The sequence below is a fragment of the Oryzias melastigma genome, linkage group LG22 (assembly GCF_002922805.2).
Source record: "Oryzias melastigma strain HK-1 linkage group LG22, ASM292280v2, whole genome shotgun sequence".
Lineage (NCBI taxonomy): Eukaryota > Metazoa > Chordata > Actinopteri > Beloniformes > Adrianichthyidae > Oryzias > Oryzias melastigma.
Window position 1 is genome coordinate 2358143 of NC_050533.1, and position 14309 is coordinate 2372451.

The 14309-nt window shown below is 39.2% G+C and overlaps 1 protein-coding gene across 1 annotated transcript; it reads right to left on the reverse strand.

Moving 5' to 3' along the window:
• Window positions 1-198: 198 nt before the first annotated feature.
• Window positions 199-6379, reverse strand: lgals3b (lectin, galactoside binding soluble 3b). The gene is made up of 7 exons (XM_024270520.2): window positions 5193-6379; window positions 2877-2898; window positions 2024-2102; window positions 1258-1529; window positions 1069-1157; window positions 751-919; window positions 199-643 (listed from the first exon to the last, which is right to left on the reverse strand). Exons 1-7 carry the CDS (start codon window positions 5279-5281, stop codon window positions 485-487), a joined length of 879 nt encoding a protein of 292 aa, XP_024126288.1. The 5' UTR covers window positions 5282-6379; the 3' UTR covers window positions 199-484.
• Window positions 6380-14309: the final 7930 nt, after the last annotated feature.

Here is a 14309-nt window from a genome sequence, read left to right on the forward strand (position 1 = left end):
CGCAAAGTTTCACACCTTTTGAGAAGACCCCAGAGACGCAGGAAATGTGGATTTTTCCAAAACTAAAAGTTGGATACAACAGTTCCTGTGTGTCTTCTGTTGGGAGATTTTGTTTACAGTGAAACGGTCTGACGCTGTCAGCAGCACTGGGGTCACAGATCAGTGTTTGGAACTACACAAACAAACAGGAGGAACACAATCATCTAATCAATTTATTGACCATCTTCATTTCTCCTCTGAGCACAGTTGTGTTAAAGGATAAAAAAACAAACCAAACAAGAATAAAATGTGGATCTCCGATGATAGTTCTTAGTGCGATCTTCAGTGGAGATGTAATAGATTGTGTCAGTTTCTGAAGAATGTCTCAATTTTCAGATCTCGGAATTGTGGGTACATCTCTTCCTGACCTTCGTTTTTTTTTAAACTGATTTATTACAAGATTTTTCAGATGGTCTTGAACTCTCTAGTTGATCAGTAGTCTGTATCAGTGCATGGTCTCCATGTTGACGCTGGACAAAGTGACGTCAAAGAAGATGCTGAGGGTATCGATGGACCTCAGGTTGGTGAGCCGGTGTTTGAACTCGAGCAGGTGAGACTTGTTAACGGCCACTTTAAACTCTGTGTTGGTGCACAGGATCTTCATCTGCAAGATTAAAACCAGAAATCAATCCACCTTCGTATTCACACACGGGTGGCACGCCACCGTCAGTCAATTCCTGGAAGGAGTGTTTGTCCGGAGAAGATTCTGACCTCAAACGGCTGACCCTGGACGAAGGGGAAGTGCTCCAGATCTCTCTCCTCTTTGCCCCACTTCTTGCTGATGAGGCTGTTCCTCACAATCACCTTCTTGCCACGTTCGTTAAAGCGAGGGTTGAAGTGGAAGGCCAAGTCGCTTTTTGCTGCCAGTTCCACTGTGAACCTGATCAGCAACACGATTCAGGATCCATTATTCTCACAGGAACCACTTTCTGTATCGTACTCATCTCTCCTGCTAGATTCTCAGCAAACGATCCCAATAAAAGCTAAGACAAGTTTAATTTTGAAGGATCTTGAAGTGTTTAGACTGACCGTTCTGCGTTGGGTTTGACGGTTCCAACGATGGTAATCAGCAGCTTATCGTAAACTCCGTTTGGTAGTTTGCTGTTGAATGGAACAGCCTGGCAATGAAAGGACAAGAAGATGATTGTTTACGGCATCATACTTTCTAGCTACCATTATTCTTCTCTCTATGTTTCTCTCTCATTCTGGTTTCCTCACCACACTCTGTTGTGGAGCAGTTGGGATGGTCGGTCCAGGGCCAGGTCCGGGCCCAGGTCCGGGCCCAACTGAAGGATTTTGCCATCCTCCGGGTCCACCAGTCCACATGCCGCCCCCCCCAGCCTGGCCTCCTGGCCAGGTGGGGTTAGGACGTGGTTGTCCTGGCCAGGTGGGGTTAGGACCTGGTTGTCCCGGCCAGGTAGGAGCTTGTTGTCCCGGCCAGGTTGGAGCTGGTTGTCCCGGCCAAGTGGGATTAGGAGCTTGTTGTCCTCCTGGCAAGATGGACTTTGTAGATGTTAAGTTTGACAAACGTCTTATCAGCATCTTTACACTAGGCTTTGTCTCTCTGACTTTTTTTTTTTTGCTCTTCTCCATGTTTTATTACAATTTGCATGAATTGGTTATGGCACGGTCCATCCATTTTTGGAACCTGTCGAATCCCCTTTGGGGTCACAGGGTTGCTGGAACCTAACCCAGTTTCTGAAGGGTGAAGGTGGGATGCACACTGGACAGTGGACAACCACACACACTCATGTTCACTGACCAATCAATGTATGAAGCATGTTTTTGGACTGTGGGAGGAAGCTCACAGATCCACAGGAGGACATTTAAACTCTACCCAGTTGGGATTCGAACCAAGGACTACTTGATGTGATAGTGCTAACCACTACACTGGCATGCACCCCTAATTTAAGACCCAATAATCTACAAACACCAAAATGCATAAAGAATGTAAAGGAAAGAAGAAGGCAGTCTGATGTTGCACCTGGCCATACTGGATTGGTGGATCCAGGAGCTCCTGCTTTGGTTTGGCTGTTAGGCGGCACATCTAGAGCATCTGAGAGCTGTGCAGATGGGAAACAGGGAAGAAACTTTGAAAGTCAACAACATCACAAGTTTCCAGACTTTAGGAGGGATATTTTTTTGTTTCTTGGAAATCTAAATTTTACAATTCCAAGGGCCTATATCATGCAAAATCAACTTTTTTGAGCTTTTAAATGTATTTTAATTTTATTTCCTAACAAAAATCAACCACAAAGTGGGATTTTGCTCCATTCAAGCATCTGTTGGACAGTTGCGACAGATTCTCATTAACACCACAGAGTAAAGTATGTTTTTCTGTGACAAGCGAGCGTGCATGAGTCAGGATTTTAATCCAGAGATCAGGTGGGTTTTACGCTCCTCAGGGTGGGGTCACTCAATGCACATGAATGCAGAATAGTGAGTGTTATAGTGTTTGCATTTAGGCGTGTATGTTTGAACTCTGAGGGTGTGTCCTGGTGCCACAGGAATGTCCTCAGAGTTGGTTAACAGTAACCTTTTCATACAGATTTCCATTCGCTGAAGCCAAACCTGTCACCTAACCTCACCTCCACCTGACCAGAACCTCAGTGGAGGTTATGCAAAGGTTAAAGTCATATTTGGTCTTAATAAACTAATGAAAACATGACACTGTTGCAATGGAGACAGCTGAGGTAAGAAGGTGACCTGGACAGAAATGTGTCTTTTTTTGCACATTTAAAGTTCAATTTTTGTGATTTGAAAAAAAAAAAAAAATTTAGAAAGTTACAGATTTGGGGCCAAAATAATAAAGAAAAAGTGAATAAGATGAGACTTACATCCATGTTGCTCCTCTGCAACCTGAAACAATAAAGGAGTTTACAGTGTGAGACGACATGAACCCGTCCTGCAGCTCAGATTTGTTTATTTACTCACGTTATGAGTGATGTGACTAATCTGAGAGCGTCTTTGTTTCACATTAACATAAACAAGCAGCGTAAACATGTGCAGCAACATTTAAACTCAGTGTAAAGTCTCTACAAACCAGTATTTTAATCATATCGCCATTCATTTTAAATGAAAATAACAACAATGTTTGCTGACATGAGGATTTTTTCTAATATTTGTGCAGCCACTGCACACCAGGAGAACCCTGCAGATGCAGTATGTCTGCATATAAATCCCTATTTCAATATTTTTAAGGTTTTTCTGCTTAAAACTCAGCACAGCGTTCACACAGACTTGAATAAATTGGGATGTGAAGCTAACTTCACATCAGAGCTGAATGTTTCAGATTTGTAGAAGTTTAATCTCAGCCGGAGAAAAAGAGAAGCACGTACCTGAGCCTCCTGGAGAACTGCAGACAGAAGTGGAGTGAAACTGGTTTTAAAGTCTGAGCCCCGCCCTCAAAGCCCAACCTGTTCCTGCATGCCTGCCTTCCATTTGTCCTCACTTTATTTGTATTTTGTTTACATCTGTTCCACCGTTATCATTTATGAACTAATTTATAATTGAACAATTTTGATTACATCTGTAAAGTGATGTTTTGGTTTGTTTAAAGTAATTAGGTTAGTTCACTTGTGACACATTTAACAACAGCGTAAAATATGACTCAGGTGTTACACAGAAATATATTTATAATAATATATTAAAGTTAATTTATAATTATAATATAAATATACATTTATATTTTTAGTTAATAATATAATACAATGAATTAATAAGTGTGTGAATACTTTGTAAACATAGTGATTCTGTTTCTCTTTCTTCTTATTTATTTTCCTTCTGTAGTATGGCCACTAGGTGGTGATCATGTTGTAGTATTACACTTTATTCCAGAAGAAGAAAGTGTTGTTTTATTCCACAAATGGTTACTTTACAAAATATTTCCTTAAACGAGTTTGTAAAATTCATGTCTGTGAGTTTATAAAGACGTTCATTCAGTCAGAATGTATGTTTAGGTCGACTGAGCTTAGCATTAGCCGTCCTACAGGAAATCCCATTATACATTAGCATTAAGCTAGCTGACTTTAGCAATATGCCTTAGATCGATCTCTACTTTTATGGATCGATAATTGATCTATTAAGCTTAGATCAATTCAAATTGATTAATTGATTTTTTTCCACCCAGTCTAGAAAAAAGAGTAACAAAAGTGTAACATTTGTGTTACAGAGATGAGAATAGCAGTCTTTGACCCACCTAACAAATCATAAAAAGATCTGGCAAATTTGTTACCAAAAACACTTTTTCTGAGTAAATGGATCAAAAGAAGAAGACACTTCTGCTTTTTTTTAAATCTTTCTTTTAAAGCACCAGTTTGACCTGGAAGTAAGCAGAATTTGGACAAGAAAGTGACAGAAATGTTTTAAAATTTCCCCCAGAAAAATGTAGAATCCAAACCAGTTTTTCCTACGTATAGAGTAATTTCCTGTGCTTTTATAAACTTCTGGTTCCTGCTTGATTTTCACCATTCACATCAATAGATTACTGTCTTGATAACCTATAAGAAAACCGGAATGTGCAGTTTGGCTCTTTCTGTTTTTAGAGTATTTATCCTCCTGATCAATCCAAAAACCCGTCAGCTTCAGGGTGTGTCATTATCAAATTACAGCAAAGTCGAGCCGCTGTTCCTGGAAGTGCTCTTCAGAATAAAGCTGGATCACAACAATGTGACTCACAGCTGGCGGTGGACTCACGCTGGGTGGGGTCCGGCGGCACAAAACGCTTCTGTCTGAGAGTTCAGAGGGAAGCGTGGAGTTTGTTTTAACTTTGGCCAAAGAACACAAACCTTCTGGGTTTCTCGTTTGGTTTTAGTTCCACCTCTAAAATTCAGCTCAGTTGTGGCTCCGTCAGGTGGAACTGTTCTGCTAATTAATTTTTTTTTTCACAAAATCATCTGGTTACAGGAGCTTCTGCATGAGAAATGGACAAGAGTCCAGTAAAGGTGATCTCCAAAGCAAGGTTAACGTAAAAACAACAAACTGACAGAACTGTCTTCTCTCATTTGTCCACTTGGGGGAGCCGGCGTACCTTTAGCGCTTCAAACCACAAATTTAAAAAGCAAAACAATAAAAAGTTAGTTTCTATGTATCTCAGATAGCTGTAAACTGACTCACAGGTGGGGAAGATCACCTGTGACATTCAAAGAACTCACCTGAAGGATGTGTAGATGAGGAGCTGCAGGTTTGGGGAGTCCAGGATGAGCTGGTCACGGCGGTTTCTCCTGAGCTGGACTAAATTCATGCACAGAAACTGGAGTTTCTGCTGTTTTACCTCCTGAGGGGGTTTTTAAAATGAAAACACTTCAGATAAGGAAGCGTCCCGGCGTGTCAGCCTGAAACAGCTCCATCAGAGCTGCCCAGTTGAATCAATAAACTGGATTGATTTGTTCTCCTCTGGAGCCAGAAATCACACAGACAGAGAAAAAAAAAAAAGCGGACTCATTGAAGCCCCAGCTTGTTGTTTTTTTCCGGATGTGAAGGCCCTGCAGGAGTCTTCCTCTGTTTGATTTCCTGAAAATAACCTCCCGTTCAGCTCGTCTTCCTGCAGAGAATCGACCTGCTCTCAGTCTGCAGGAGAACATCATTTACCTGTCAGGTTCTCTTCAGAGGTCAAGGGGTCACGTCGAGGATTTTTATTTACTTTCATCAAAATGAAGCTTCTTCTAAAGCATTAAACCTCGGCATAAACCAGGTTATGAACTGGTATCTACGTAGAGGAAATGATAAAAGATTCTGAGCCTCCCAACATGCTACACATGTTTGCTAACACATGCTTTTTGTTGAAATACCTATAAAACAGCTAAAAATAAATACCGTAGACCAATTACAGAGCACATTTCTGATGTTTTCGCTATTACACGGATGTCACTATAGGGAATTTCAGTGACAAATTTCAAACTACTAGCTTAAATATTGATTTACAGCTGGAATTTGTTAAGATCACAAAAGAACCGATGGTACAACATGACAAAAATCCCCAAACAATCTAAGAAAGAAAAGGCTACAGACTCAGCAACATGCTAGCTGTTTTGGCTTATTTAGTTTTTTTCTGTTTTTTAGGCTAATTTTGAGTTTTGCTATTATCTTAGCTAGCTATTAGCTTCAGCTTTTGTTCAGCTATTGGCTTCAGCGATTTCAGCTATCACTTTCGGCCACATAACTAGCATTGCCACAGGCAATGCTAGTTATCTAGTTTGTTTTTAATGTTTTAGTATTATTTTTTTCTGTGAAGATTACAGAAATTAACTAGAAAAGTTGCATTACCTGCAATAATGCTAGTGTGAATGCTTTTTTCTGAATGTGGTGCTGAATATGATGAAGTTTTTTTTTTTACTGAAAATGCTGAAGAAATTTACTGTAATTCCTGAAGAGATTTGCTGAAAATGCTAAAGCTATTTGCATAATGCTAAAGTTGCTAAAGGACCTAAAATTGCAGAAATTGCGAAAAATGCACAAATAATTTAAAGAATGCAATGAAAAACTGCAAAAATTGCAAACAATGTAAAATTCATGAAAGGTATAAACTCAGAACTAATCCAAAACCTTTGTAGATCCCAAATACGCCAAAAATGTTAGCACATTGCTAAGATATAAGCTTATCCAAGAATTAGCCCCCAAAACCTCAGTAGATGCCAAATTAGCCAAAAAGCTAACACGTTGCTAAAATACTGGCTTAATTTAAAATTAGCCCAAAAAACCTCAATAGTTACCAAATTAGTCAAAAAAGTTAGCATTTTGCTAAAATACTAGCTTAACTGAGAATAAATGCAAAAAATCTCAGTAGATGCCAAATTAGACAAAAATGGCTAACACGTTGCTAAAATGCTAGCTTAACTCAAAATTAGCTCTAAAAACCTCAGTAGAGGACAAATTAACCAAACAAAGCTAACACGTTGCTACAATACTAGCTTAACTCAAAATTAGCCCCAAAATCCTCAATAGTTACCAAATTAGCCAAAAAAAACTAGCATGTTGCTAAAATACTAGCTTGACTGAGAAATAGCCCAAAAAACCTTATTAGATGCTAAATTATCTAAAACTTTTAGCATATTGCTAAAATGTTAGCTAAATTAAAAAATAACCATATGAAACCCAAGTAGTATTAATGTCCTTAACATGTTGAATAGCTTTCTTATCATCTCTGCTCTGGAGTTTGCTCTTAGAGCGTCCACGCTGACAGACGGGATCATCAGAGCTGGACCGCTCCTGTATCGTAGCATCAGGTCAGGCGGCGAGCAGCAGCCCCCCACCCCCTCCCTCCTCCCCTCTCCTGCGTGGAGCGAGTTTCAGAGGCGCCGCTCAGACGGGACACGTGGATCTGCACGGATCCAAAGATGGAAAAGTATGGTTTGTTCCAGGCAGATATCCACCAGCTCAGCAGTTTAAACACCGTCAAGCATCCCAAACCAAAAGCAATAAAAACTGAAAAAAAGTCAGCATTAGATCCAAAGTTATTAGTATTTCAAAAACAGATGCAGAAGGTTTCTGCATCACAGCAGACGTGAGGCGACAGTGGAGAGAAAAACGGTCCGCAGGAAACCGAATAAACTCCAATGATCAAATGGAAACACGGCTCGGTGGAAAACCACATTTTTAAATCTGTTATGAGGACATTAATCCCGGAGCAGAAAGGTCAGGAGAGGCTGGAGCAGCAACAGGGCCACTAGGTGGCACTGTGCCCAGACAGTGGCACCTATTAGAAGCTCATTATAATGTTGAAAGAGGAAGATCAGGAGGAAATGTCTCAACATTCTAAAAGAAAATCCTTTATGTTTGATGCTGGAACTAAATCAGATTATTTAAACTCTGGTCCACCTGCAAAAAAATAAATTCAGATTTAATGAAGATTTTTCAAAATTGTAATCTTTCTATAATTTTTTTTTTTTTTTGTCATTTTCATTTTTATTCAATAAAATTAAAAAACATGCAATAAAACCTTAAGTTGTAAACGCAAACATAAAAAAAAAAAAAAATGAAAAGGGGACAGAAAGACAAAAGACCTGTCTTTTCTGCCCCATTTTTAACAAATCAATCAATCAAGAAGAAAAAAAAAAGTAAAAATTTGGCCAATTTAGGATATAAAAGCAGAAGATTAGGAAAGAAAAAGCAAAAATTTACAATTACTAACATAAACCAGTGCGAAATGAACACCATACCTCAAGGATGAGCAGTTTTTATTGATACTAGATAGATTTGTAGTCATTGATTAAACTGTTCTGAATGTTGTTTTTGAAACTTGATATTTTTGTGGTGTTTTTAATTTCTGTGCTCAATATTTTCCATTTATTTACTCCATATTCTGATATATATCGCTCCTTCAGAAGTATTCTGTGTTTTGGTTTGATAAAGATTTCATGCCCTTTTAGATCAATAGTTTACGTTTTATAAGTTGTACCCTAAATTTCTCTACAGTAGTTCAAGTATGGGACGATCACGGAATTGTAGATATAGTGAGTTATTATCTAAGAACCATTTTACTTTGTGCAATACTGCAACTGTTTTTTGCATTTTGGTTTTGACATTGTTGACTTGTGATTTCCAAGTTAGCTTTTCTTCTATAATAACTCACAAAAATGTTACTTCTTTTGCTCTTTTGATATTAATATTATCCATTTATTATTGCAAATCCAATTTGCGCAGTTCTGTGTGCCTTTTATGAGTTCTAAAAATGACCATTTATTGACGTTGCTCATTATAATTTGATGCATCCTAAAGTGCAGAAAAGAAATATAAGGAGACTGTGAATAAGTAAAAATTTGCATTATTGTGCAATTACATTTGTTTGTAGATTAGTTGATTTTATTTTACTTTATTTTTTCTCAGCTCAGACTGCTTTACGTTTTTTGCATTAATAAGTAAAAACCTCAATATTTGAGATTTGATTAAAAAACACGGCTTCTAATCATTTTCTGCAGGACTCTGCACAACCCGCATTCACTGACAAGTTCTGAATCCTGGAACAAACCCAGAAAATGTAATTTTCTGTGTCAAAAAAATAAAATAAAAAACGTCTTCGGTCCCAAAAGTTTTGATCCCGCAGGCCGTCCTCACTAGGCCACAAGCACGAGAACAAGAGTGTAGAGCTACCGTGTGTGTTGAAGGTCAGTCAAGGATTTTCAGTGTTTCCTGTAAGACTGCAGTGATTTATTCCCATTTCCTCTGAGCTGACAGCCAGCTCTGTGTGTGTTGGTGTGTGTGTGCGTGTGTAGGTGTGTGTGGGGGTGTGTGTGTGTGTGTGTGTTTGTGTGTGTGCAGCACTTGAACCTGCAGCTGTACTCCCAGAGAAAAAAGAAAAATTGGAGCAGCAGAGCTGCTGTGTTCGGGCTCCACGGGAAACTAGGCCACTTGATATAAAGTGAGGCATCTTTACTGTTAATTACACGAGTGTGAAGAGCTCAGACTTTATATTTAACCTGCTGAACTCATCACAGAAACGTTAAACCAGATAAATGACTGTTGGGTTTTGGCGTCGCAGACATGGCCGTATGTTCCTCCACCCCTCTCTGAAGCGTTTGCAGAAACCAAAGATTTTCAAAAACACACACGTATGTTCTGAACGCCAAAGGTCACGCCTGCTCAGATTTACGGCAGCTCTTCACGACGCCGGCCGGTTCCGCCGCGAACGCGCTCGCCTGACCTTTCATGATTATAGCATGAACGGATGTTAGCAGAGAAGCCTCGGATGAGAGGTTCTGCAGAGCCGAGGGGAACGCAGGAACAGAGCTTCTCTGTGCAAACACAAGCGTCCTCTGAGGAGCAGCTGCATGGAGATGAATGCCAGCGCAGCAGAGCAACACCAGCAGTCAGCAGTTCCTCTCTGGACTCGTAGATCATTTTCTTTCCTCCTCCAATCCTCAGTGGACACACAGGAAAACAAACTGCAGTTTTGGTGAAGGAAGGTTCTGATCACTCCAGCTAGATTCATAAAATTAATCAAATTAGTGACAAAAACAAAGGCATAGACCTCTTGTTGCTATGTGTGAAGATGCAAACGCTTCCTCTGACCTCCATAAACATCTGATGATTTGTGCTCATCTCCGCCTGGAGTCATAAATCAGGGTTAAGAGCCCATAAGACCACCGCCGACACACACTCGTCCTCACACCAAGAGGACACTTTCCTGAAGCAGCAGAAGATCCACGTCTTCAACCTCACATGGGTCATGCTACGTTCACACCAGAAAAACACAAGCGACCTCTTCCTGTTAAAAGTCTGTGTAAACGTCCATTTATGTGTGTTTTGGGCTTCTGGATTCAAAAGTCTCGTCAAGTTTTTAAGGGTGTATTCAGACTTGGCACATTAAAGTGAATTAGAATTAGTTTCCCCCGATAATCCGGAACAAAGTTTCAGTCTGAATTCATGCAGATGGACTCTGGTCCAGGACCAGGAACTGCTGTCTGACCCATATCTCCAGGTGATTTTGGTTAGTTTCCAATTGGACTGGATTTTAGTTTGCTCAGAAATTCTTCAATCTGAATACGATCCGCGCTGGGATTGCAACAACTCAACCAAAACAGCCGCCGTAGCCGGTCATTAGCGGACAAAGGTGGAGCAGTGGCTCATTAAAATGTGGTCGGATGAAGGCAGGCTCATCACAACAACTTTCAGGCCCAATCCAGATTCTTCCCTTCTCCCTTCATTTATACCTACAAATGGACAATTATGAAAAAATTGGGTCTAATATTTTGAACATCACCAATAATTGGTCCACTAGCTTTAGCACGGAGCTTCCAGCGCTGAAATATACTTAAGAATATTGGATTTATAACTTTAAAAAGGTCATGCTGCAACAAAAAGTCCTTACTTACATTTAAATATAAACGTCTTTGGTTCAGAGCGCATCCACGTGAAGAATAGTGTTTCTCAGCGCGACGTGGTTTAGCCTCACAGGGGAGGACCTTAGATCCCTTTATTTGGATTTAAGAAATACATTTCCCAGACACACTTGCACTTAAACTTCCCATTCAAATGAAGGAGAAGGCAGAAAGGAAGAATTCGGATTGCGTCATAGATTCTCAAAGTTTTCCCGACAATCTATATGTTACTTATTAGCAAATCCTGTAGCCGTGGCGTCCTCAGTGACCAGCTTCCAGGACGCCTCCGCCATACAAAAGTAGCAGTAAAAAGTGTTGAACCTGGCCTTCATATAGATGAACGTTTGAATAAGTAAACTATCTTGACAAGTATTTGCAACTTTCTCTTTGTTTTGACCCACTCCCGTAACTGCTGGCCAATGACTGAAAACATCTTCAGTCACGTGTTTGTTTACAAGCTTTGGTCCGGAAAACGGTTGTCTGCTTGACAGACTGGTCCGGAACATTTTTCCAGTCTGAATATACCCCAAGACTACTTTCTGACTACATACAAGATTTGTAGCCACTGATTACAAGTTCAACCAGTTGAACTTTGATGAATCAGGGACTCTGATTTGGGAGTGACGTACAGATCCCTTTTAGTTCGAAGAAGTATCAAAATTGGTCATGAATGAGAAGTTATTACTTGCAGTTTTTTCTCAGACTGAATTGTAAAACACTAAGAAAAATCCTGAGCAAGATCTGCACCACTTTAACATTTCACACCATTCCAACTGTACGTCTACACACTACAGGGGTGTCAAACTCAATCGCACAAGGGGCCAAATCCAAAATCCACCTTAGGTCACGGGCTGAACAGGATAAATATTTATTGAACACTCTAAAACTACATTTTGAAAACTTTAAAAGCGTAAATTTTCATTACCTGCAATAGCACTAGTGGGAATGCTGTAAAAACTCAAATTGGCTGCTGAGAATGCTGGTGAAGATAGCAGAAGATGATGAAATTAATAGCTAAAAATGCTAAAGCTGATAGCTGAAAACACTGAAGTGGATAGCTGAAATCACTGAAACTAATAGCCAGCTAAAATATTAGCTAAATGCCAAATTAGCCCAAAAATAAATAAATAAATAAGTTAGGTTACCCAAAGCAGCTAGCATGTAGCTGAAAAATAGCTAAACGTCAAAACTTCCTAAAAAACAAAAAAAAAAGCCGAAATTAGCCAAAACAGCTGGCGTGTAAAAACATCTAGCATGTGGCTAAAATATTAGTTGAACTCCAAATTAGCCTAAAAAAACTTAGGAAATGTCAAAATAGCCCAAAAAGCTAGCAGAATGCCAATTTAAAAAAATGTAAAACCGTAACTTTTTAACATAATTATGAATAATACAAAGGCATATATAGAATTTCAGAATAAATCAACTTAAATCTTAAATAACTTTCAGAATTTTACTCTCCATAAAAATATATTTTAATAACAATAAAATAAAATGATCTGGAGGGCCGGATAGAATTACCTGGAGGGCCGGATCCGGCCCCCGGGCCTTGAATTTGACACGTGCAGTAGTAGAATCAGGAAGTTCAGTGTAAACCTCAAAAGCTAAAAGGACTTCCAAGAAAGTCAGTTTAACATAACATCCCATTAGCGGTGTTTTGGTAGTTTCACAGAGATGTAACGTGGATCCGAAGGACCAGAAGAACCACATTTAATGAGGCACATACATGAGAACATCACACACATCTGTAACAGTCTGCAGAGGTATGAGAAGGTCAACGGGAGGGTCAGACAGATTCAGAGGAGTGAGACGAGAAGGCAACATGTGAGGGTCTTATGGCTTTATGCGATGGATCCACGGATACAAGGAGCGTCCCTTCGGGGAGTCAGAGGTCAATCTAACCAGACGAGGACATTCAGAGAAACATTCTTCAGAGAGGAAGCAGCAGAGCCTCCTCTGAGGAACACATTTCTGCAGCTTTCTGCTCAAAAGCAAAAATCGACGAGTTCAAGCACGTTTCTGCAACATTCTTCTCAGCACAGATTCCATTCAGCTGCAGGAACCGTTCATGGTTCCTACTTCAGACTGAGAAGGCAGCCAGTGATTCATCCAGAATACTCTTGGGTTGGACTGCAGAACAAATACGAGTAAAAAGACCATCAAAACCTTCTTGAAGAAAGAGAGATTTTGAGAAAAGTTTTAAAACCAGAAAAAGCTGGAACAAACAATTGCTTGATGGTCGCTGCAGCGCCCCTCGGTGGTGTGGAGCAGGGGTTCCCAAACTACGCCCCGCGGGCCGGATCTGGCCCCCCAAACACTATCTGAGACGCTTATATTTTTTCTTTTCAATCCGGCCAATCGAAACCCACATAGAATAGGACTTTTTATTCCACCCTTCTGCCGTCTGAACTATGACAGGAGAGAATATTTACTGTTCAACAGTGTGAATCCTTTTAAGCATTAACTCTATAGTGATTCACTTTTTCATTATTTCTTTATTATTATTATTATTTTTCTTCCGTATGTTTTTTGGACGTTCATAGCTCTTTAGCTCATTCAGTTATTAAAATATTCAGCTCTTTTTATGCTAACGGTTCTAGTAGTTACTAAGGATTTCTAGGCTAATTTAGCCTTTAGCTAATATTTCAGCTACATGCTAGCTGTTATGGCTAATTTAGGTTTTTCTCAGTTTTTTTAGGATAATTTGGAGTTTGACAAATATTTATAGCTTTAGCTTAGGTGTTTTAGCAAAATTAGTCATTTTACCAGTTTTTTTATTGCTAATTTGGGATTTAGCTAATATTTTAGCTAGCTATTAGCTTCAGCTTTTTTCAGCTATTGGCTTCAGCAATTTAGGCTATCACTATCAGCCACATAACTAGCATTACCACAGGTAATGCTAGTTATCTAGTTTTTTAAAAATGCTTTAGTATTATTTTTTCAGTGATTCTTTTCAGATTTTTTTCTGTAATTAAGATTAACTAGAAAAGTCCATTACCTTTAATAATGCTAGTGTGAATGTTTTTTGCTGAATGTGGTGCTGAATATGCCGAAGTTTTTTGCTGAAAATGCTGAAGAAATTTACTGTTATTCCTGAAGAGATTTGCTGAAAATGCTAAAGCTATTTGCATAATGCTAATGTTGCTAAATTAACTAAAACTGCAGAAATTGCGGAAAATGCACGAATAATTTGAAGAATATCTGGAAAAATGACAAAAATTTCAAACAGTGTAAGAATTCGTGAAAGGTATAAACTCAGATCTAATCCAAAACCTCAGTAGTTCCCAAATAAGCCAAAAATGTAAGCACATGGCTAAAATATTAGCTTATCTAAGAATTAGTCCAAAAAACCTCAGTAGATGCCAAATTAACCAAACAAAGCTAACACGTTGCTACAATACTAGCTTAACTCAAAATCAGCCCAAAAATCCTCAATAGTTACCAAATTAGCCAAAAAAA